Source organism: Sorex araneus, chromosome 5 (assembly GCF_027595985.1).
Source record: "Sorex araneus isolate mSorAra2 chromosome 5, mSorAra2.pri, whole genome shotgun sequence".
Classification (NCBI taxonomy): Eukaryota; Metazoa; Chordata; class Mammalia; order Eulipotyphla; family Soricidae; genus Sorex; species Sorex araneus.
This window is the reverse complement of record NC_073306.1, coordinates 87,132,142-87,156,440: the sequence shown is the minus strand read 5'-3', so window position 1 is coordinate 87,156,440 and position 24,299 is coordinate 87,132,142. Positions and strand designations below refer to the sequence as shown.

Genomic DNA, 24,299 nt, shown 5'->3' with positions numbered 1-24,299 from the left:
GGATCATGAGGTGGAAGAGCTGCTCTTAAATTCACCATAGCCAAGATCTAAAAACAATCCTGTGCCCAAGAACAGGTGAGTGGATAAGGAAGCTGGCCCATATACACAGTGGATTATTACTTTGCTGTAAGGAAAGGTGAAATCCTACCTTCTCCGCTATGTGGATAGAACTAGAAAGAATCGTACCGATGATGACCTCTTAGTACTAGTAAGCCCTGAGCCAGCCATATATACCTCAAAACCAAAACCAAAACCAACCCTTGTAGATTTAAGAATAAAAGATTGGCTTAAAGAAATTGATGACACAAGGGAATGTTCTGTTAAACTACTTTTCCATTAGTTGAGTATCTCTCTCTTTTTTTTGGGGGGGGTCTTTTTTTTTTCCCTATTCCTATTTTTCTTTTCTTTTTTAAAAATTTTATTGAATCACTGTGAGATAGTTAGAAGGTTTCATGTTTGGGTTACAGTTACACAATGATCAAACGCCCATCCCTCCACCAGTGCACATTCCCCACCATCAATATCCCCGGTATGGGGCCGGAGTGATAGCACAGCGGGTAGGGCATTTGCCTTGCACGCGGCCGACCCGGGTTCAATCCCCGGCATCCCATATGGTCCCCCCAAGCACTGCCAGGAGTAATTCCTGAGTGCAAAGCCAGGAGTAACCCCTGAGCATCGCTGGGTGTGACCCAAAAAGAAAAAAAAATCCTCAGTATATCCCCCCTTTCCCACCCTCCCCCCGCCTCCATGGCAGACAATATTCCCCTTACTCTGTCTCTACTTTTGGGCATTATGGCCTGCAACACAGACACTGAGAGGTTATCATGTTTGGTCCATTATCTACTTTTGGCACATATCTCCCATCCTGACTGATTCCTCCAGCCATCATTTTCTTAGTGATCCCTTCTCTATTCCATCTGCCTTCTCCCCTCCGCTCATGAAGCAGGCTTCCAGCTATGGGGCAGTCCTCCTGGCCCTTGTATCTACTGTCCTTGGATGTCAGCCTCATGTGATGTTATTCTATGCTCTACAAATGAGTGCAGTCCTTCTATGTATGTCCTTCTCTTTCTGACTCTTTTCACTTGGCATGATACTCTCCATGTCTAATCCATTTATAAGCAAATTTCATGACTTCATCTCTCCTAGTAGCTATAGTATTCCATTGTGTAGATGTACCAAAGTTTATTTAACCAGTCATCTGTTCTAGGGCACTTGGGTTGTTTCCATATTTTGGCTATTGTGAATAGTGCTGCAATGAACATATAGGTACAGATGTCATTTCTACTGTGCTCTTTTGCATCCTTGGGATATATTCCCAGAAGTGGTATTGCAGGGTCATATGGAAACTCAGTTTCTAATTTTTGAAGGACTGTCTGTATTGTTTTCCAGAAAGGCTGGACCAGTTGGCATTCCCATCAACAGTGAAGGAGCATCCCTTTTTTCCCACATCCATGCCAGCACTGATTGCTCTTGTTCTTTTGAATGTGTGCCAGTCTCTGTTGGTGTGTGATGATATCTCATTGTTGTTTTGATTTGCATCTCCCTGATGACTAGCAATGTGGAGCATTTTTTCATGTGCCTTTTGGCCACTTGTGTATTTCTTTTTTGAGGAAACTTCTGTTCATTTTTTCTTTTCATTTTTTCTCCCCATTTTTTGATGGGGTTGCAGGTTTTTTTCTTGTACAATTCTACTAGTGTCTTGTATATCCTTGATATTAATCCCTTATCAGATGGGTATTGGGTAAATATTCTTTCCCATTCTGTGGGCTCTTTCTGTGTTTTGGTCACTGTTTCTTTTGAAGTGCAGAAGCTTCTTAGTTTGTTTGTTTCTTTTTTTGGGCTTTTTTGGGTGACACTGGCAATGGTCAGGGATTACTCCTGGCTATGCACCCAGAAATCACTTTGGTGGTGCTCAAGAGGCCAGAAGGTATGCCCGGGATTGAACCTAGGTTGTCCATGTGAAAGACAATTGCCCTACCAGCTATGCTATTGCTCCAGCTCTTGATTGATTTTTAATAGTAGTTTTATTTTTCACCAGATTATCTGTATGTGCCTTAATGTTTTTAAATTTTCCTTTCCCCCCTTCTCTTTCCTGTGTTTTTCCTGTTGTAATGACTAGTGTGTCGCACACACTTGATTGTGGTGTTCGCCTACTTTTCAGTTAGGAGTTGCTTGGAGGAGCATTTTATTTGTGGCACTCAGCATACTTGACAGGAATCCTAAAGCGCAGAGCTGATGGCATTGCTCCCATACAGTCACTGGCACCGTGCCAGGGATCTAATCTAACTCGAGGCTTTACCACCTCAAGTTTGCTCTGCAGGTGCTCTGTGTTAAGCTATCCCAGGTTACTCGAGACTTGTTATTATTGTTGTTATTTGTTTTGTGGTCACATCTGGAGGACCTCAGGAGTTACTTCTAGCTTTGCACTCAGGAATTACTCCTGGTTGTGCTTGGGGGACCATATGGATGCTGGGAATTGAACCCAGGTTAGCTGTGTGCAAGGCAAACTCCCTCCCCGCTGTACTATTGCTCAGGTCCCCTATTATTATTTTGATGTAAGTAGTTTTAAAGAATTTTAACTTAATGAACCGTGTGTCTGAGGGGGTGGAATTTAGTGTGAAAACTATAATGGTGCTTAATGTGCTTTTTGTTTAATAACATGTAAGAGGCAAATTAGCTTTCCTTGATGATCTTAATTTTGTGTGTTTTTAGATTAAATAATTGTTGAAGGGGGATCAGAGAGATAGTATAGTGGGTAAGGCCCTTGCCTTGCATGCAGCCAACCTTGACTTCAATTTCTGGCAGCACATAGAGTCGATTGCCCAGCATGATCAGGGGTCAGTCCTGTGTACAGAGCCGGGAATAACCCCTGAGCATAGCTGGCTCTGGCCTCCTTTTAGAAAAAAATCATTGAAAGTGAGAATCATGTTTAATGTCCTAAATTTTACAACCTTTTTCTGATTGGGAAACCAAATAATTATAGTTTATTATTTTGTGCCAAATGTAGGTGCCTCAGGGAAGACTTGTTTTAAATATTCACTAGGGCTGGGGAGGTGGCTCATTGTAGAGTGCCCGCCTTGCATGTGTGAGGCTATGTGTGCAGGCCTTGGCATAATAAAAACAATGCAGCAGTGTAGCACTGTCATCCCATTGTTCATCAGTTTGCTCGAGTGTGCACCAGTAACATCTCCATTGTGAGACTTACTGTTACTGTTTTTGGCATATTGAATATGCCACGGGTAGCTTGCCAGGCTCTGCTGTGTGGGCAGGATATTCTCGGTAGCTTGCCAGGCTCTCCGAGAGGGATTAAGGAATCGAACCCGGGTCGGCCTCATGCAAGGCAAATGCCCTGCCCACCGTGCTATCGCTCCAGTCTAATAAAAACAATAACAGTAAAAAATAACTTGATAAGCAGTATACTAATTTTTTTCCCTTCCATTTTTATTAGTGAGTGCCTAAACCCCTGGATGTCTCTTTGCCCCTCTCCGCCAATGTATGGTTTTTATTTGGTGGGTAGGGGCCATGCCTAGTGATGTTCAGGGGTTACTCCTGGCTGAAATAAGTCCTGGTGGTGCTTGGGGGACCATATGGGATGCCAGGATTGAATCCAGGTGAGCCCTGTGCAAGGGAAGTGCCTTACCCACTGTACTCCCTCTCCAGCCCAGTGGTTTTAAAGAACATAAACTTTGTCCATGATCTCACTGAATTTTAATCCTAGTGGTATGCATGTTTTTCCAAGCATGCTTCTCTTGCTATACGCTAGAATGTAGAGCTTAGAATGTATTTACTGAGTGAATAATGTTGTCAGTTTATGCAAGATGATTCTATCTGCCAGTAGGACTCTTTAAGTAGAGGATTTTTCAAGTTGGATATAAGAATGTATTTTTTTCCTTTGAATAGTGATGGAACATATCAGAGTTAAACAAAACTTTTTGGATTATTTATTATTTTATATCTGTGTCTCTATGTTCTTTTTGTATGTGTGTCAGGATGTACACCTAGTGGTCCTCAGGTTTTCCTCCTGGCTCTGCTCTCAGGGATCATACTGGCATGTTTGAGGGACCATATGAGGTGCCAGGGGTTGAACCTGGGTCAGCTGCGTGTAAGGCAAGCAGCTTACCCACCACACGACACTGTCTCTCTGGCCCTTGTGGTCTCTTTTACCGCCCTTGCTGTGCACAGGCAAATAGCACTCTAAACCTGTTCTGACTGTATTGTGTTATATGATATTCACGATGATGATGATGATGATGATGATGATGATATTAATTTTTTCTGATAATTTTTGTTTAGTTTTTTTTTCCCTTTAGAAAATTTGGCTTTTTGTCCATCCGATCAGGCTTGTATCAAATTGCGCTTTGTCCTGTGACCTGATTTTTTGCCCTGTTGCGCAGTAAGCTGAAGAAGGTCAGTAGATTAGGCACTCCTGTTTGTAGTTCCTGATAATGTCAGAGTTCAGACATAGAGAATGGAGGAAAGAAGATGATGAAGGTTGTGACTATTACTGCTGAGTGAGTGCAGCCATAAATTGTGACAGCTTTATTGGCCTAGAACTGATTCTTTGCAGTGTTGAAGTCATGTAGATCTGACTCACACTAAAAATGGAGTGCAATGTTTTCTTTTCTGTAAACTGGTTTTCTTTCTGATGAATAGGCCAGGGAACAATCACTTAGCTTTCTTGAATTCAGGTAACTAATTTCAGAATTTTTGGGTCAGTGCTCTGGATGTAGCTTAGTGGTGGAGCACTTGCCTTGTAGGTGTCAGTCCCTGGAGTTCAGTCCTTATTCTTTCTTTTGCGGAACCAAATGGTGCTCAAGGAGACTGATTCTGGCTCTCTGCTTAGGAGTGATTTCTAGCCATGCTGTGGAGACCAGCTGGGGTTCTGGGGATTTGATCCTGTATTGGTGCATGCAAAGCAAGTGCCCTGTCTCTGGATCCTTCATTCCTTATTCTTTCTTAAAATGCTGGAAATTTTTTTTTTTTTAATGAGTCGCTGGCTACATTAATGAGCCATGACAGCACTGTTGTTTTCCTGAAAAATTATGCTCTGGTTTTGCAGATGGAGAGGGAAAGCTTCCAGCCCTCTTGGAATGAGATAATCACTCTCCTCAAAGCCAGCATCCTTGTGTCTGGCTTTGGTCTTCCCAGTTGTGCTGCAGGTTTTTAGAAATGTTTTTCTGCCCACCACACCACCAAACTTATTTCAGAACCTTTAGTTGCGATTTAGTCCTACTCCATCGCCGTATCTTGGGCCATGTGGTCAACTTGAACAAACTTCTGAAATCTCAGACTCTGCTAGATTGTGATCAGGCCGTGTTTTATTCTTCTAGCACTTTGAGTTCTTCAGTTCCACTTGAACAGATACCCAAACTTTTCGACTCTGTGCTTTTTTTCCCTTCTCTCTGTCACTTCTGGTGCCACACTGATGATGCTGGGCATCTGGAGGAGGAATGTGGTGCCGGAGGTGAAATCCAGGGTGTGCACATGCTCACTAGTGCTCTAGTTGCTGAACTCTACCTGGCCACCCCTTTTCCTTCTCATGGAAGCTAAAACGAACTTTCTAGGGTTAAAGAAAAAAATTGGCCAGAGATTTGTGGTTGCTCTGAGTAGACCAAGACAGAGCTTTGCAAATTCCTTTGTATTGTCAATGACCCCAGATGCTGGGTCCAACCTCACTCATGTCTTGGATCTCTGAGCCTGGCTCACAGAGTGTCCCGTTCGTCTCATCATTCAGTATCTTGGCTCTGAGGATGTTTCCCTTTGTTCTCTGCTGAGGTTTGTGGTCAGGAGTGCGCATGTGTGCCTGTCGCCATGTGGAGCCACCTCTTCATCCCTAGAACTTGCATCTGGGTGAGCACCTGGCCACGGTTTCTTTGCTTTTTTTTTTTTTTTGGTGGGGTCACACCCAGTGATGCTCAGGGGTTACTCCTGGTTTTGCACTCAGAAATTACTCCTGGCAATGCTTGGGGGACCGGGATGCCGGGGATGGAACCCGGGTCGGCCGCGTGCAAGGCAAACGCCCTACCCACTGTGCTATCGCTCTGGCCCCTGGGCCACGGTTTCTGCTCAGCAGAGAAGGCATACTCCCCTCCTCCCTTGGAGACTGACTCATCAGTGGGCCTGGCCATAGTACTTTCTTTGCTGTTGCTGCCTCTGTGATGGGGAGAGGGTGGGGGTGTTCACTCCCAGCTGTGTGTGTGGGGGTGGTTCTTGGCTCATTGCTTGAGGCCCACTTCTGGTGCTGTGAAGTCACACCCAGCCTCCTGCATGCAGAGCCCCCATCTTGCCCATGGACTTGTCTGTTCTTCCACTGGTTTCTGGATGGCACACTCTGCCCTTCCTCGGTAGCACATGCAGGTGTTTTGGCTCCTGGCTGTGAGGTGTGTAGCTAGTGGTCTTGTGTTCATTTACTCTGTAAGTACTGATTGAGCACATCAGTCTTTTTTTTTTTGTTTAATTAATAGACAGTTTTATTTATCATTATTTAAACATATTTATTGCTCAAATAATTAGAATTTCATAGAGTTAAATTGGTATTTAGACTGAAATGTAAGCTTGAAAGTTTGTAAGTCTGTAACTGCACCTCACAGTGATTCATTTATTTATTTCTAATTTTATTTTATTATTTTTAATTTTTTTTACAGACTTAAAACTTTTTGTGCTTGTGTTTCAGTCATATAATGCTCGAGTACCCGTCCCTCCACCAGTGCCCATTCTTCAGCACCGATGATCCCAGTATTCCTCCCACGCTGCACCTCTGTGGCAGGGCATTCCCTTTTGTTCTCTCTCTCCTTTTGGATGTTGGAACACATCAGTCTTAAGCATGTAGCAGAGAATAAGACTGATGTGATCCTGTTATTATGACTTAGAACTTATTGAGTGGGCACATTAAAAAAGGGCACTAAAATAAAATATTAAGAGAAAAGCACTTTATGTTGGTGATGAGTGTTGGATCTTTGAATCTGATATTTACAATTTTTTGTTTTGTTTTTGGGTCACACCTGGTGATGCTCAGGGGTTACTCCTGACACTGCACTCAGGAATTTCTCCTAGTGGTTCTCAAGGGACCACATGGGATGCCGATGCCAGGGATCAAACCCTGGTTGGCAACGTGCAAGGCAAGTGCCCTACCTGCTGTACTCTCTCTCTGGCCCTGTGGTCTGATGTTTAAATGGAGGCCTAACTGATGAGGGTCCTAACTGTACAAACAGTTACTGGAGGGGATGGGGTTGTGAAAGTTACAGAGCAGTGTTTTCGGTGTGTAGGAAAACTGAGAGGCAAGAACAAACTTGATGAGTGAAGGAAATTAAATTACTTATGTTGGAGTGCGCAAAGGGTTTTGGGAAATAGTTGAAAAATTTTTGGGGGTTAGGGATCTGGTTTGGGCCATATCTGGCAGTGTTCAGGGTGGTCACTCTTGGCAGTTTTCGGGACCCTGTGAGTGTCAGGGCCACATTTGGGATCAGCTGCTTGCAGGGCAGGCACCTTGCTCCTGTAATTATCTCCCTAGTCCTGGGAAATAGTTAAGAGTTTAAACTGAGGAATGATATAATTCATTTTATATTTTACAGAAGATTAATTTGGGGGATGGGGAGTTAGGTTGAATAGTCGATGATGTGTGAGTTTGATACATGGGACTCTGTGACCCCATTTAAAAATCACTATCACTATCATCCCATTGTTTATCAATTTGCTTGAGTAGGCACCAGTAACGTTTCCATCGTGAGACTTGCTGTTACTGTTTTAGGCATATTGGAATAAGCCACGGGAAGCTTGCCAGGCTCTGCCATGTGGGCGAGATACTGTTGGTAGCTTGCCGAGCTGTCCGAGAGGGGTGGAGGAATCGAATTGGGGTCGACCGCATGCAAGGCAAATGCCCTACCCACTGTGCTATCGCTCCAACCCCATTTAAAAATAAAAAAGAAAAAGCTCAGTCTGACTCCAGTATGCAGAACGATTAGAAAAGTCATGAAGAGGATACTTCTGAGGAAGTTAGCCAATGCCTGAAGCTAGTACTGGCCTGGGCCAACCTGGTGGAACAGTGGAGCCAGTAGACGTGAGAAAGATGTTGGGTTCATGCCAGCATTTGATGTTCGGACGTGGAAGAGAATGGGAGATGAAGGTGCCTGTATGAGCACAGTGATGTTCTGTGTGTGCTTGTCAATGTATTGATAAAACGTAAGGCAAATAGAAGTTTCACGTTTCAAAGAGTGGTCTGGGATTGGAGATAAGCATTTGGGAGTTGTTGCAAATGTAATATTTAAAGAAATAGGAATGTGGGAGAGGGAAGAAATGAAGTTCAGTACAGCGGTGGTGGCTGATCAGAGTATTGTGTGAGACAGAGTTCAGTGTCAACTTTTGTTTTGTTTGTTTTTGGGCCACACTTGGTGATGCTCGGGGGTATCCTGGCTCTGCACTCAGGAATCTCTTCTGGTGGTGCTTAGGGGCCATATGGGATGCTGGGGATTGAACCTGGGTCAGCCACATGCAAGGCAAGTGCCTTACCCACTGTACTATTGCTCCAGCCTCAATGTCAATTTGTTAAACCAATCTCACTTTAATTTGGGTGATGAATTTCTTAGTGTGAGTAAAGGTGGTATTTTACTGACTTTGTAGATGGGAGATGAATCAAGGAAAGGACTCAGGATCTATATTGTTTCCAGATAATTTTATTTCTGGAGTAGTTTGTAGCATACTCATTATGAATATATTTCACCCTTACACATAGTGATGAACAGAAAGACTAGAATCTAAAGATCCACAGGGTAGGAAATTCTTAGTGGTTCAGAGCTTTCTGTGATCTGGTACATCCTGCTTGTCTGCACTTAGCCCAGCACTCCCATCTAGCTCCCTTGCACATTCCATTCTGTTATTATCACCCATGACCCTCTCCTTTTTTCATGATACATGGATTATAGTTTTAGTTTTCTATCAGACAAACCCTTCCTTGAGACTTTCAGGCAAACCAACATTTGTTCATGTTGCCAATGAGCATGAATTATCACTGTCATTGTCATCCTGTTGCTCATCAGTTTACTCGAGTAGGCACCAGTAACATCTCCCTTGTGAGACTTGTTACTGTTTTTGGCATATTGAATACGCCACGAGTAGCTTGCTAGGCTCTGCTGTGCAGTGTGCAGGTGAGATACTCTCAGTAGCTTGCCGGGCTCTCCGAAAGGGATGGAGGAATCAAACCCGGGTCAGCCGCTAGCAAGGCAAATGCCCTACATGCTGTGCTATCGCTCCAGCCATGCATGAATTATAGCAGGTTTTTTTTTTCCCTTTTGGGTCACACCTGGTGATACACAGGGGTTACTCCTGGCTCTGCACTTAGGAATTACTCCTGGCGGTGCTCAGGGAACCATATGGGATGCTGGGAATCGAACCCAGGTCAGCCTTGTACAAGGCAAACACCCTACCCGCTGTGTTATCGCTCCAGCCCCCAGCAGATGTTTTATTAAATAAAATATTACTTAAAAAGATTGACTGTCTTTTTTATCAAACTAATCTTTCTTGGGTTGTGGGCTGGGGGGCACCTAGCTGTGCTCAGGGCTTACTCATAGCTCTGTGCTTGGGGCCTGTATGGGTGCTGGACATTGAACAGGAACCATGGTTAGCTGCGTGAAATGCAGGAGCCTTCCCTACTGACTGTGTCTTGGACTCCTACCAAACTGTCCTGACATGAAGGATTGGTCTTTCTGTATTTTCTTTTCTTTATAAAACTTTATTTAAACTCTCTGATTTACAAAAATTATTCACAATATAGTTGTTTCATGTATTAAGTATTCCAACACCAGTTCCACCATCAAGCTTCCCTTACCTCCTCCAGTGTTCCCAGTTTCCCACTTACTCCCTAAGCCTTCTCCCTTAGGAGATACTAGTTAATTTACTCTATGTTGCTTATGACAGCACATACATATCTTGTAATGGTCTTACTAAAGTCATTGAGGATTTGCTGAGCTATTTGTTACATGCTAGTTGAGTCTTCTGTGTTATGGTTTAACTCATTGAGCTTAGTGGGCTTCTATGCAGTTTTCTCACTTAATTTTTGGTGCTTCTACTGGGCTGTCAGTATTGTAATGTTGGGAGGTGTTGCACAGCTACATGTGTAGCTTTGTGCTTCAGGAGCTTTAGAGCTAGGACTGTCAACTGCCGGCCTCTCTCCGAGATCAGTCATGAAGACAGGCTGTTTCTCTGGTGGCAGCAGGCACCGGATGTGGGTGGGTGGAGCACTGGGCCTTTGCAGGGAACTCATTCTACCTCCATCCTGCAGAGGCTCCTGAGAGTTGGGCCTGGTGGAAACTAGACCTACCTGGCATAACAGCTGCCAGTTTCTCTCCCATTTTGGTCTTGTTTTTCGTATTACCCCTTTTTATTTGTTTATTTTGACTCATGCCTGCTTGATTTCCAGCCCTGTTTCTGGTGGTACAGGGGGTCAAACCTAGACCTTCTGTATGCAAAGCATGTGCTTCAGCCCTTTGGGCTCACTCCAGTCCCTCTCTCTATCCCTTTGAAGGAAGCATTGGATTGTTGGAATTAAACCATTCTGACTGTGCATGAATCATCAAACAGAGCTTACATATGGTAATCAGATTTCTCAAAATATAGGGAATAAGAATAACACTTTCAACAATCTTGAAAATGTCTTTCTTAGATTGATTTAAATCTACCAAAACTACTTCCCCCCCACCAACAACAGGACTATCTCTGAGGGGAATACCCTTAACAGTCTCAGAATTTTACATTTTTTAAATATCAGATGTACTGAAAGAAATACAAAACTAATTTAATGGAGTTCGAATAAACATTTCTATAGACTAATATCCAAGGAGGGCTGGAGTGATAGCACAGCGGTAGGGCATTCACCTTTCATGCGGCCGGCCCGGGTTCGATTCTTCCTCCCCTCTCAGAGAGCCTGGCAAGCTACCCGTAGCATATTTGATATGCCAAAAACAGTAACAGTAAGTCTCACAATGAGAGACGTTACTGATGCCCACTCAAACAAATTGATGAGCAACGGGATGACAGTGACAGTGAATATCCAGGGATATTAGGTTTTATTTGGAACCATTGATAACCAAAAAGTAGAATAGAAATGTTACAGAACTTCCTACAAATCTCGGTTCTACAGGTTGATTTGTTCCTGTTTTAGTTTGTTTTCAATATATACATAGTAAGAAGTAGCAGTTTTTGAAACCATCAGAATTACAATCTTTTATTGCTCTATATCTCTTGGGGCTTTTTCATTAAGTTTAAAAAGAAAATGAATAATGATTTTATTCTACCTTAAAAAAATCAACTTAAAAAGAAATGAAAAAGGGGCTGGAGTGATAGCACAGGGGATAGGGCGTTTGCCTTGCACACGGCTGACCCGGGTTCGATTCCCAGCATCCCATATGGTCCCCTGAGCACCGCCAAGAGTTAATTCCTTCTCAGGAATTCCTTCTCAGGAATTAACTCACGAGCCAGGAATAACTCCTGTGTATTGCTGGGTGTAACCCCCGCGCCCCCCCCTGCCAAAAAAAAAAAAAAAGAAATGAAAAGAAAGTATCTTTGGTTTCCTCCCATTTAACTCTCATGAAACCACTTAATGAACTCTCATGAAACCACTTAATGAAGCCATTCTGCAGACATCTTAGGGAATTCTTTATTTACCAAATGTAATAGAACAATCATAATAGTCAGTGACTACGTAGAACACTAAACAGCAGCATTGTGTATAGTGAATATTTTTTGAGACCGTGATCTTAGCTTTTTAATGAAACATTGACTTTCTTTTTTAGGAATATATTTGTCCCAGATGTGAATCAGGCTTTATTGAAGAAGTGACAGATGACTCCAGGTAATGTATAAATTTAGGAATAAATCAGCCGTATTGGCATAAATATAATTTTCTTTCAGAATCAACTGAATGAATAGAGATGCATGTATTTTATGATCGTATTCTTGCTGAGGGATAGGGGAGGATGTGAGAGTGAGCAGAATTGTGACAGATGGAAGGGAAAGAAAAAAATATACATTTGAAATGTGGGCTGAGAGATAGTACAGAGGGGAAAGTACTTGCTTTGCATATGACTGGCATTGGTTCTATCCCTGGTACCACACACGTATCCCTGAGCACAGAGCACCACCAGGTGTGGCTCAAAATCCCCTTCCCCCTCAAAAGAAAGGAAAGTAGGAAGTGATGGGATGTGATGAGACCCATTGCTTGTGATTGTCTGTGGCGTTCCTTGGCATTTACAGTCAGGGTAAATTTGGTAAGTTTTCTTCTGTTTTCTGAGATTTTTAAAAATCTTTTTATTTATTTGGGAAAGGAGATATTAGTGTTTGAGCCACACCTAGCAGTACTCAAGGATTATTCCTGGTACCGTGCTCAGGGATCATTCCTGGTGGGACTTGGGGATCATGTGCAGGATGAACTTGGGCTAGCCACATTCAAGACAAGTTCCTTCCCTCCTATGCTATCTTTCTGACCCCTATTTTGACTCTTGATGGACTTTTAGTCACCACTCTGTTGCGTGAGGATAAATTGAAGTTACATGTTTTGGGTAGACTGGGAGTGGTGTGTACTTTAGCCAGAGAAACAGTTATTTGTATTTTTTGTTTGTCAGTTGGGTTTGGGGCCACACCCAGCAGTGCTCAGGGCTTACTCTTTGTTCTGTGCTCAGGGATCACTCCTGAAGGGCCGTATGTGGTGCCTGGGATCAAAGTGTGTTCAACCACGTGCAAGGCAAATGCCATATCTCCTGTACTGTCTGTCCCCCTTCAGCTCCGAGGAAGCTTTGGGACTCTTATTTTTTGGATGACATTAAAAAAAATTATTTTTTCTACTCTGCTGGGGATTGAACTCATGACCTCACACATGCAGTGCAAGTGTTCTGCCTACAAGCTGTATCCTAGGCCCTGACACTAATTTTTAAATTTTTATTTTTAGCTTACTCCTGACTCGGAGGTCACGCATGGCAGTGTTCCAGCAGCCAATGTGATAGGGGCCAGGAATCAAATCTGGGCTTGCAAACCTTCAGCCTATTGAGTTTTCTCTCTGACTGAGACTCCTTTCTCACTAGGATCATTGCAGTCAAATAGATACTGTTTTACTACTGTAATATTCAACAGAAACTTGGGTTGTAATGCTTGAAATGGACTTTTATTAGTCTTAATAAAGGTATAAAACCTATGAAAAGAAATACTCTTGAAAGTGACAATACGAAATCGAACTTCTTGGCTAAAGAATCAAGTTATGAAATAAAGAACTAGACTAGTATTGACAGAATTGACTTTTTGGGGAATGTTGGGAGAGGGGGTTGCCGCACCCAGGAGTTCTCAGGGCATTCTCTTGGCTCTGTGCTCCTGGTGGGATTAGTGGACATACGGTGAGGTTGGGATCAAACCCGGTCAGCAACTTGCAAAGCAAGTATTATACCCACTATACTGTTGCTGCAGCCCACAGTTACTCTTTTGTGACTGGTTGAACATTGCTTGGATAATTGAAGTACTGACTAATCTGGCACTTTTTTTACTTTGGGACTGACTTTGAGGATTTCAATGACAGTAAATGATTTCTTAACTATTGCTGTTGGCAGAACCTAAAGTTGAAGGTCCCTTCCACAACCAGGAAAAGCTACACATTTTACAGTATGTACTATTAGTTTAAGTTTATTAACGACTGGTGGTATGTCCAAAGAGATAGAGCTTCTAGGGCAGTATATAGCATGGGATCTGGTTAAATAACTACCAACTCTAAATCCATAAATTAGTATGATAGTGTAATTAGAGGTTTTGTGTGGATGGCATACTAACTTGAAATAGCTTTGTGTTTGTGCTATTATAATTGCATCAAACATTTATTTTAGGCATTCACACTCTGCATGTGTTAAAGGGCATATTGATTATTGATGGTTTTTTTTTTGGGGGGGTTGCAATTAATGGGCTTATTTTTTCTGAGTTTTTAAATAGTGATCTTAGTTTCTTGAGGCCTGTATACAAAGTATGGTTGTAAATGAGGGAAGTGATTTCACTGGATAATGAGTCTTTTCTAGCAGGGAACTATGAATTCTATGGATTCTCCCATGATTTAGCATTTTCTTTTTAATTTGTGCCTTTGTAGGTCAGAGATTGCCTGTGCAGATACAATGGTTGCAAATACTCACATGCATAAATTTTTATGTCTTTTTGAAAGATTAGTGTTTTAAAGAGGTAAAGATTTTTCTTACAATTAGTGTTTCAGAGGCAGCACAATGAATCATTTCTTTCAGAAAAGTTTATAAACGTTTCTTGATTCTAATACTTAGCAATTATAAGTAGTAAATGTTAAATATATATGCATATTTGGTATCATATCCAAGATAAAAAATACCCTAGATATATTTGTAGTAATGATCAGATGCTCCGGGCTTACTCCTTGCTCTGTGCTTAGGGATCACTCCTGGCACATATGCTTTGGGTACCATATGTGGTGCTGGGGATCAAACCAGGTTGCCATGTGCAAGGCAGTCACCTTACCTGCTGGACTGTCTTGCCAGCCCTTGATGTTAAGTATTAACAAGAAGTCGTCTTTGGGGGCTGGAGCAGTAGCACAGCGGATATGGCGTTTGCCTTGCACGCGGCCGACCTGGGTTCAATTCCCAGCATCCCATATGGTCCCCTGAGCACCGCCAGGGGTGATTCCTGAGCGCAGAGCCAGGAGTAATCCCTGTGCATTGTCGGGTGTGACCCAAAAAGAAAAAAAAAAAAAAAAAGAAGTCGTCTTTGTATTTAACTTTGGTCTAGGGGCCCTATTTGTTACTGGATAGTCCAGTACTAGGGGCACCTTCAAGTTTTCATGTGTTGTGATAATTTTCAGAGCATTCTAGTTCTTTGATTGTCCCTCCTATGATCAACCCCATCACTCTTAAAATACTAAGGACTTTCAAGGAAAAAGAATGTTGAGGGAGTTTATGGGTAAGAGAACTCCAGAAGGCAGCATTAATTGTCAAGGGTGTTGGGGCCCTGGAGAACCTCCCTTCTGGAGGCATAGTTCACTCGCCTGAGCACAATTTGGTTAGCCCTGGGTTCAGTCAGGCTCCCAGCAATTTGTGGGCATTCACTTATTTTGTTTACTGTAGATAGATTTTTACTTAGAGGTTTCCTCCACGTTTGAAGTGTTTTCACAAAACCGTTTATAATTTCTGAAGCAAATGCGGGAGTGAAATGTTTTCTAATTACACTGGTGCTTGAGATTGATCGCATAGAGAATGACACTGGCTTGACTCTTTCAGTTTTCATTTCAGACTAACTGGCGTGTTTCATTTCCTCATTGGACTTAGCCATTGCTCGAATTCATATTTTTAGTTCTGAAATGGAAGATGTTTGTAGTAGTTTGTAGGCTTTATGTTTCTGGGGTGAGAGTATATGTTTGTTTGCTTATGTTTATCTCTTGAATTGGAAGTAACAGCTTGATGTTCTGGTAATTCTTACTATCTCTGTTCCCCCAGCGTGTTCACTTGATTTTCTCTCTCCTTTACATATTTCATGGGGGACAGTGGGATATACTATTTACCCTTAGTCTTTGGGATCAAGTAGGTATTTATTACTTACATTTGTGATATTAATTAATACTTTTTTGAGTTATCAGTATACAATGTGAATTAAACGGCTTTGATCTAGGTAATGAGGGCTCTGCTAGTATCTGAGATAAAAAATACTCTAGATATATTTGTAATAATGATCAGATGCACTCTTTACCCTCTAGATCTATCATTATAAAGGGAGGGGAAGAGAGGTGATGGCTGAGACAAGTCTTAGGTATATTTATAATACAAAATTAATTAAAACCCAAAATCAGAATTTAAAATGGTATGGAGGAGCTTCTTTTGGCTGGAGAGTTCAGAAAAGACTCAGTGGAGAAAGATGCATTTGAGATGCTATCCACCCTAAAGATGAGAAAATAGTAAGATTAACTATGACAAGAATTCTTAATATCAAACCAGACCCTTTAGTGTGATTACATTTAATAATTCCAATATATTAACTGGGCTCAAATGTTGTGTTTATCTGATGATAAGAGGGTTTTTTAGTAAAACACCATTTTGAAAATCCTGTTTTATTTCTTAGCCCCTTTAAGAATATATTATTCTGGGAGTAAGAACAGCAGTTAGGGTGCCAGGTTCAGTTTCTGGCACCAAACAGTCCCTGAGCATGTAGCTTCCCAGGTTTTACCCAGATCCTGCACTGCAAGAGTGTCCCAGATGACCCCTAACCCTCAGGCCTAGAGTGAAACCTCCTCAGGCCCCAGGGTTGGGCTGGAGGCCTGAGCACCATCTGCCCAGAAGAATGTTCCTTTCTCCTATGAGGTTAGAGTGGAACTGAGATGTTGTGGCACCTCTGTCTGATCTTACACTTGACTTCTTATCCTAGCCCTTAAAGTTGGTTGTAATATTTTCATAGATTAATCCACATGCCAGTTCTTAATAATTTGCTTTGTAGGTGTCATGTTGGGCTGAGTTGTCTTTCCTTATTGGGTTTTGTTCTTGTTGAACCATTCTATATTTAGCCTCTGGGAGGGATCTTGTTCCTGGGAATAGAATCACTACTCATTCTTTTTTGCTTCAGTTTTTTAGGTGGTGGTGGTAGCCGGATAGACAGTAGCACAGCAACACATTTTGCAGAGGTAAGTTTTCCTTTGGGTATAGGAATTCTTTAGCTAGTGGGTGGGTATTAAAATGATGACAGAATTTCACTTCCCAGTGCAACAACACATCAAAATGTATAGAAGAATGTGGGCCAGAGTAGCCAGGGCTACTTAGATTTGTGTTTTTGATAGTGGGACTTTGCATGAGGTATTTGGTAAATCCTGCATTTGGAGGCATTAACAGCTTCAAAGTCCTCTTTTCACCTGTTGATGTTTTCAGTTGTCTCCTTGACTACTTCGTTATGTGAGAATAAAAAGCTATTGTTTTTGATATAACCATGCTACAGGCTCTGCTTTAGCAGCTGGACAGTAAAGGAAAGGGCAGGGCAGAAGGAGTTGTCACAGAAGTCACAGTGAAGGGGCCTTGGGTCTTCTACCGGATACAGGGTACCTACCGTGGCTGCTCGTGACTGTGGGAGTCAGGTGTGACTGCAGTGAGTGACCAGCCTCAGGACACTGTACTTGCTCTCCACATGGAACCTTTTTTTAATGTACAGTTCTTATATAAAACAGATCTGCATTTTGGGGTGTGTGGGGGGAAGCTACAACATTTGATTTACAAGTAATTCAAGTCCCACAAAATCTTAAATATGATACAAAATGAGACAGCTTGTATCCTTAAAATGTAATTTTATATTAAATTCAATGTTATTCTCCCTCACTTTATCTATTGACCCAAAATCTCTTGTTTAGGCTCTAGTGGTTTACTTTTGAAAAGTTTTAATTTATGTTTAGGCCAGAATGATAGTACAGCAGGTAAAGTGCTTGCCTTGCATCTTGCAAATGATCCCCAGTACCTCAGATGGGCCCTTGAGCTCATCAGGAGTGATCTATGAGTGCTGAGTTGAGAGGAAGCCCTAAGCATTGCCAAGTGTGCTTCCCCTCCAAAATAAAATTTTAACATTTTAACTATTTTTTAAGTATACAGTGCAGTCACACGAAGTTTTATTTTGTTTTGTTTTTTCTTTTTGGGTCACACCTGGCGATGCACAGGGGTTACTCCTGGCTTTGCACTCAGGAATTACTCCTGGCAGTGCTCAGGGGACCATATGGGATGCTGGGATTTGAACCCGGGTTGGCCGTATGCAAGGCAAACACCCTACCCGCTATGCTATCGCTCCAGCCCCGAAGTTTTGTTGTTTTTTAAATCATTCAGAGACTATAGACTTTAGGGGACACACTAGCTCTTTCTGAGAAAAATTTAAAAACACCAAACTACATGGATTTTTTTCCCTTTTGTTTATGTTCCTGAACAGCTTGCTTTGGTATATAGAAAGTTAGCGCATGTTAAAAGAAAAACCAAAGTTAAATTCCATAATTAGAATTTCTTTGTGTTTTGTGATTAAGTTAACCTTTTCCTAGAGATATCTCAAGTACTTCCTGGAGAGCTTTCAGGGTTGGTTTTGTTTGTTTTTAGTATTCATTTGTGTATGAAAGTGTTTTGCAGTGTTTGAAAGTGAGGTTTAATTGGAGCTCATACAACCCTGTGCTCTGGGAATTATTTAAATGTCATATTTTCTTGTGTTTTTTCTACTTACACTTACAGCTTGATAACATGTTTGGGTAATAATCCTATTTTTTATTCGTGTTCTGTGTTACTTTCTAATATGGGCAGTATTGGGTTTTTTTGGGGTTAGCACTGAAGTGCCTTGCTCTAAGGGTTGATTTGCATATAATTCAAAGTAGAGCCTGTCTTTGAACTCACATTTTGAGTTTCTCATTTTAATGAATTTAAAAAGATCATTTAAAGTTTATTCTGCTCACTAGGCCTGGAAGCCTTTCTGATTTTAGTATTCTTTTTTTCCGTCCGTGTGTGATTTCTGTTTCCATAAATTGTTCTTATTGGTACACATGCAGAAAAAATGCCATTTGATTTTTCTTAAGTGTTAGTTCGCTTTTGGGAAATGGAAGCATCATTCATATGTCAGTTTTTAGCTATGAATCACCAGGAGATGCATTAAAAAGAAAAATAAATACATGTAGTCAGTTTCCTAACTTTAGTAATGCTAAATCTGACACTGGTGCGAGCCATCTGTCTTTGAGGTGATATAAGCAGTTTGCCGACTCATAGTCTGTGTCTTCATGTTCTTTAAGGTTTGTGTCAAGGGTGTGGTTGTTTTTCCACTGTGGATTTCCTTGTCATCATGACTAAGTATTTCCGGTTTCTCCTCTCTTAATACTTTCTTTACATTTAGAAAGTGGAAAACATCACCTGTCTTTGTAATATTATAAAAATTGCCAAGGATTAAAAAAAATAGCTATGATGTTTATGTTGGGTTATTTCAGACTAGCACTCTCTAGAAGTCGTGGCAACAAATGGACTGGTTGCTTTGCCTGTAAGGAATTGTCATTTAGCTGGCAAGCAAGTGCTCACATATAGGCGATAAGAAAGCAAGCAAGCATGGTTAAATAATGTAGGATGTGGGATGATTGTGGGATGTAGCAAAAACTGTTAAAGAGAGAGAGATTGGGTGGCTTCATCTTTCGGAAGATTCTTTTGTCTGTTTAGGAAAATTGGTAATGAATATGACAGGGAGATATGGTAGGAACCGGTCACTTGTTGGAATCCTGATTCTACCACTCACTGTGTAACCTGGGCAGAATCATTTAGTCTTTCTGTGCCTCTGTTTCCTCAATTGCGATTTGGGGAAAATTGTCATACCTGCTTCCTAGTGTTGCTATAAGGATTTGGAGTAGTTGATCTGTGCCTGGTATGTAGGTCAGCGGGCCTGCTATGCAGAGTTCTTAATAAATTTCAGCCTTGTTACCATCATGTGGAGAAGTAATAGAGTTTTGAAAGGTTGGTGGATTTTAGATAAGAAAAGAGGTTAGAAAAACTTAAGATAATATTCACAGACTAAAATGTTTTATACTTATGTTCCTAGAGGAAAAAAGTTATATGTAGAAAGCAGTTAATATTCTAATTAATAGTGTAAGCAAAGATGTATGCTCACTTTTGCTGTATTTTCTTTTTTTTTTCCAGCCAGAATTGTGAAGTGGTTACAGTTGTATCCTATGCAGTTGTTTTCACTATACCTGTTACCTGTAAGGGCATGCTGTGAATGTCGCTTTTTTAGCTGACAGTGCTCAGGGGTCCATGTGGGATGCTGGGGATTGAACTTGGGTTGGCTGCATGCAAAGCAAGCACCCTACCTGCTGTACTGTTTGTACTGTCTTTCAAGCCTCTAATATTCGTACCTTTTAAAAAAATACTGCAATATATTAATATTTCAGTCTACATATTTTCAGAAGTATAGGTATTGTCTTTTTACCTTTACTTGGGTAGCATTTCTAAACAAAATTTATCAAATAAATTGTTTCTATGAGTCCTTTTAAATGTTTCAGCAAAACTCTATAATAGTGTTCTCTGTTTCATTTATGTAAGCCATGTCCTGAATACCCAGTTTTGTTCTATGAGCTCCCCCTTTCCCCCCTTATACTTACCTAAGTCTGCTCAGAGGCAAATGAGCTGAGCTGTTCTTACCCTTAGTGTTGATTTGGTATATATTTGTGTGATGTGCTTTACTTTTTTGGGGGGTGTGCGTGGGAGGCACCCACACACCCATGGGCTCCAGGATCACTCATGGCAGTGCTCTGGGGACCCTTTGTAGTGCCAGGAATAGAACTGGGGCTCAGCTGCATGCAAGGCAAGTGCCCAATTTCCTGTAGAATTTCTCTGGCCTTGTGTGATGTGCTTTTTTAGTTTGTGGTCTGTGGTGAGTGCACACTGTTATTTTGGGACAAATATATTAACTATTTCTCTTTTGTCCTAATTTGCTTATTTTTTGTGGGGGGATGGGGGCATACTGGCTGTTCTTGGGGTTTGCAATCTTGGCTTTATGCTCAGGAATCCTGGCGGTACTTAGAGGACTCTGTGTGGTGCCAGGGATTTGAACTGGGCTTAACCACATGCAAGCCAGAGCTCCATCCATGGCATTACTTTGTACAAATGTCTGTACTATCTAGCCCTATACTAATTAAAAGCTTTTTTGTTTTGTTTTGTTTTTGGTTCCTCTCTGGTATTGCTCTGGGTACAGTGCTGGGGTCCAGCAGAATGCCTCATCCTGATGGAGAAGCTTCTCTGAGCTGGACTTCTCTTCACTATTTGATTTTGTTTTGGGGTCCCGCTCCATGGTGCTGGGAGATTGCTCCTGGCTCAGTGCTTGGAGTCACTCTCTGCAGTGAGGGGGGGGGAGGGGTTGCTGTGTGGTCTGGGACGTCAAACTTAGGCTTCTTGTCTACTAAGTCTGCTTTCAGCCCAATGAGCTATCTCTCTGGGCCCTAAAGCCAAACAATTAAAAATCACAAATGTTTTATGATAGTAAGTGCTAGGATTTGGAACACTGGAAACTCTATGCTCTCGGTGAATGTATAAATTGGTGTAACACTTTAGAAACAATTTGGTAATAGACAACAAATGGAGAAAGTCTTATACTTCTGCCATAGATAACACATATGAGAATGCTCACACTATTTGTGAAAGCAAAAAAACTGTAAAACTGTCTAGACGTTTATTCAAGAGAAAATTAAAAAAAAAAAAAGTGAGGCTGGAGAGAGAGCTCCAAGGGCTAGAGTTCATAGTTTGCATGTAGGAACCCTCGGATTGGTCCCTGCACGCCGCTGCCCCATAGAACCACTCGGTGCTGGTTGTAGGCCAAACTTTTTTTTTTAATGTGTGAAAATAAATGTAGCTAGCAGCTATTTGCACTAACTTGTGGAGCCAAAACAACAGGAGCTTTCCACAAGGAACTTTCATAATTCATACTTTATTTCACTGTGTACATTTTCACTGACACTTAAAAAGGCCACATGGCTAAATAGTATATGAGGAAGAGACAGCTGCATGTCTGGGCGTGGGGGAGGTCAGTCTGGAGTGGAGCAACTGGGAGGCCCTTAAGACCTACCGTCATAAGCTGAGCAGCTTTATGTCCTCGTTGTTAAATGTTTATTTGGTATTTTTCTTTAGGTATGAAACAGAAAGATTAGTATATGAAAGTGGTTGGATAGAATGAAATAAGTAGTTTCCTGTGGAACTTCTGAATTAAGGGGTACCAGTGAAAATTAAAATATTTATGGGAATCTCCTCCCACGTCCCCTCCCCCATTGACTACATAATTTCTTGTCCAAGTTCAACAAGACCGTCTGCTGTGCCCAGTTGTCACCCATACTCTTAGTGGATGGCCAACAGAATCCGACATCCCTGCCTGTGTTAGCATGGCTCGCTCCTTGTTCTGAGGCCTCATTTAGATGAGGGAAAATAATTTATTGACACCTGACTGCACTTTGTGGTGATGAAGACTTTTAAAAAAAGGGGTGTAAACATATCCATTTTATTTCAGCCAGATTATCTTATAGTGAGTGTGACTTTGTCCATGCTTTAGACTCACATTTTTATTTAGGGGAAACTGGTCAGAGAAGTGTCTGTAATCTTGATATTAATGAAAGAATTAGACCTTAGACTTGTTTATGTAGGAAATTATGTTTCTCAATACTTTTTTTTTCGCTTTTTGGGTCACACCTGGCGATGTACAGGGGTCACTCCTGGGTCATGCACTCAGGAATCTCCCCTGGCGGTGCTCAGGGGACCATATGGGATGCTGGGATTCGAACCCGGGTTGGCCGCGTGCAAGGCAGACGCCCTACCCGCTGTGCTATCACTCCAGCCCCTCTATACTTTTTTTTCCTCTCAAACATCTTAATTTTTTTTTAATTTTTTATTGAGGTGTCATAGTTTACAGTAGTTTCGAAGTTGCCATTTTATACTTGCAGAGCTACTACACCAAACCCTCCACAGTGTTTCATATCAACTTTAAAGATTGTTTTCTATGAAATTGGGAAGCATACTTCTTAAGTGTGGAACATTTGGATTTTGAATTATTAAAGTCATTCTTCTCTTTTTTTCAGTATTTCTTCCTTTTCCTCTTTTTGTCCTTCTTAAGACCAGTAACATGCTTATTTTGTTTTTCACTAGCTCTGGGACCATTTGGACCACACCATGTTTTTCCCAGATCTTAGACCATTTTTAAGTAGCAATCCACTGGACCAAGATAGTAGAGCTAATGAGAGGGGCCATCAAACTCACACTGACTTTTGGGTACCAAGTCGACCTCCACGGGTCCCAATGACTCGAAGATACAGATCACGAGGAAGCACTCGTCCAGAGAGATCCCCAGCTATTGAAAGGTGAGTACCAAGGTTCCCCCCGCCCCCCCTCTTGTTTGTGCTCTCTCTGTGTCTGTCTGTCTCTACCCCTCCCCTTTCTCCCTCCCTCTCTCTCTCTCTCTCTCTCTCTCATGTGTGCGTGTGTGTGTTTTATAGATCTGGGCATAGAATCCAGATCTTATATATGTGAAACCTTTGCTATACTGTTGAGTCACATCCTGAGTCCTTTCGGGAACCACTTCCTGAGGTCCTGGGGATGGGAGGCTGGGGGTAGGGTAAGAAGGGGGTGCAGCACATAGCCACCTGAACCAAACTTCTGGTGATGCTCAGGGATTACTCCTGGCTCTGCATTCAGAAATTACTTCTGGTGGTGCTTGGAGGACCATATGGCAGGTGCCCTACCCATTCACTATACGTAATCTCTCTGGCCTATTTTTTTTTTTTTTTTTTGCCTTTTGGTTCATACCTGGTGATGCACAGGGGTTACTCCTGGCTTCATACTCAGGAATTGCTCCTGGCAGTGCTCAGGGGACCATATGGGATGCTGGGAATTGAACCCGGGTTGGCCGCATGCAAGGCAAACACCCTACCTGCTGTGCTATTGCTCTAGCTCTTCTGGCCTATATTCTGTTTAATGATTTTTAAGTTGGATCACCATGAATTACAACACTGATCCCTTCCAACACCAATTCCTTCACCAGTGCCTACTTCCTTTGACCAGTGTCCCCAGTTTCCCTCTACCTTCCAGCCACCTCCTGTGACAGGCACTTTTTTCTTTTTACCTATTAACCATGGTGGTTAACAGTACTGTTACTGATAGAATATTGATTTTTCTTTAAAACTAACAATTCTTGCCTGAATTATTACTATAATGACTGAAATAATGCTATTTATATAACTTTTACAAGGCGTCATGAAGTTTTGGTTGTTTTGGTTTGAGGGCCACACCCAGCTACACTCAGGATTTACTCCTTGATCTGTGCTCAGGGATCACTCCTTACAGTGGTAGGGGACCATATGTGGTGCCCAGGGATAGAACTTGATTGAGCTGCCAGCTGTATACAAGGCAAGCATTTTAACCCCTGTCCTATCTTTCTGGCTGTCATGGATATTGTTTTGGTCATCATTCATTTTGATGCGCAAATAGTCTACTTTGTCCAAGTAGTTCTAAAATCTAAGCATTTTAGGCAGCAGCCTTTATTCACAGTGCCTAAAGAGAGATGGGGTGTCAGAATAAAGTGATCAGGTTGTATTTTCTGATTATCACTTGATAATTTTTGTCTTTTAGATAAATACAGCTTCTGCTGGGGTTCCTTTACTAGAAATAAAATGTTTTTAAGATTATTTTTCAGTGCCAAATGAGAATGGGGAGAATTACTGCAATTTTTCTTTTCTGTTCTTTGCATTAAAATACAACATGAGGGCCTGAGGGATGTGCAGTGGAGAAGGTGCTTGCTTGCCTTGCATG

At 41.8% G+C, this 24,299-nt stretch overlaps 1 protein-coding gene across 1 annotated transcript in view; it reads left to right on the top strand.

The window, feature by feature from the left end:
- The window catches only part of RNF115 (ring finger protein 115), a 54,894-nt gene that overhangs the window by 10,151 nt on the left and 20,444 nt on the right, over nucleotides 1-24,299 (top strand). The window contains exons 2-4 of the mRNA XM_055140952.1: nucleotides 11,784-11,842; nucleotides 16,591-16,648; nucleotides 22,641-22,852. Coding sequence (XP_054996927.1) covers nucleotides 11,784-11,842; nucleotides 16,591-16,648; nucleotides 22,641-22,852 — 329 coding nt within the window. The remainder of the gene's footprint in view (nucleotides 1-11,783; nucleotides 11,843-16,590; nucleotides 16,649-22,640; nucleotides 22,853-24,299) is intronic.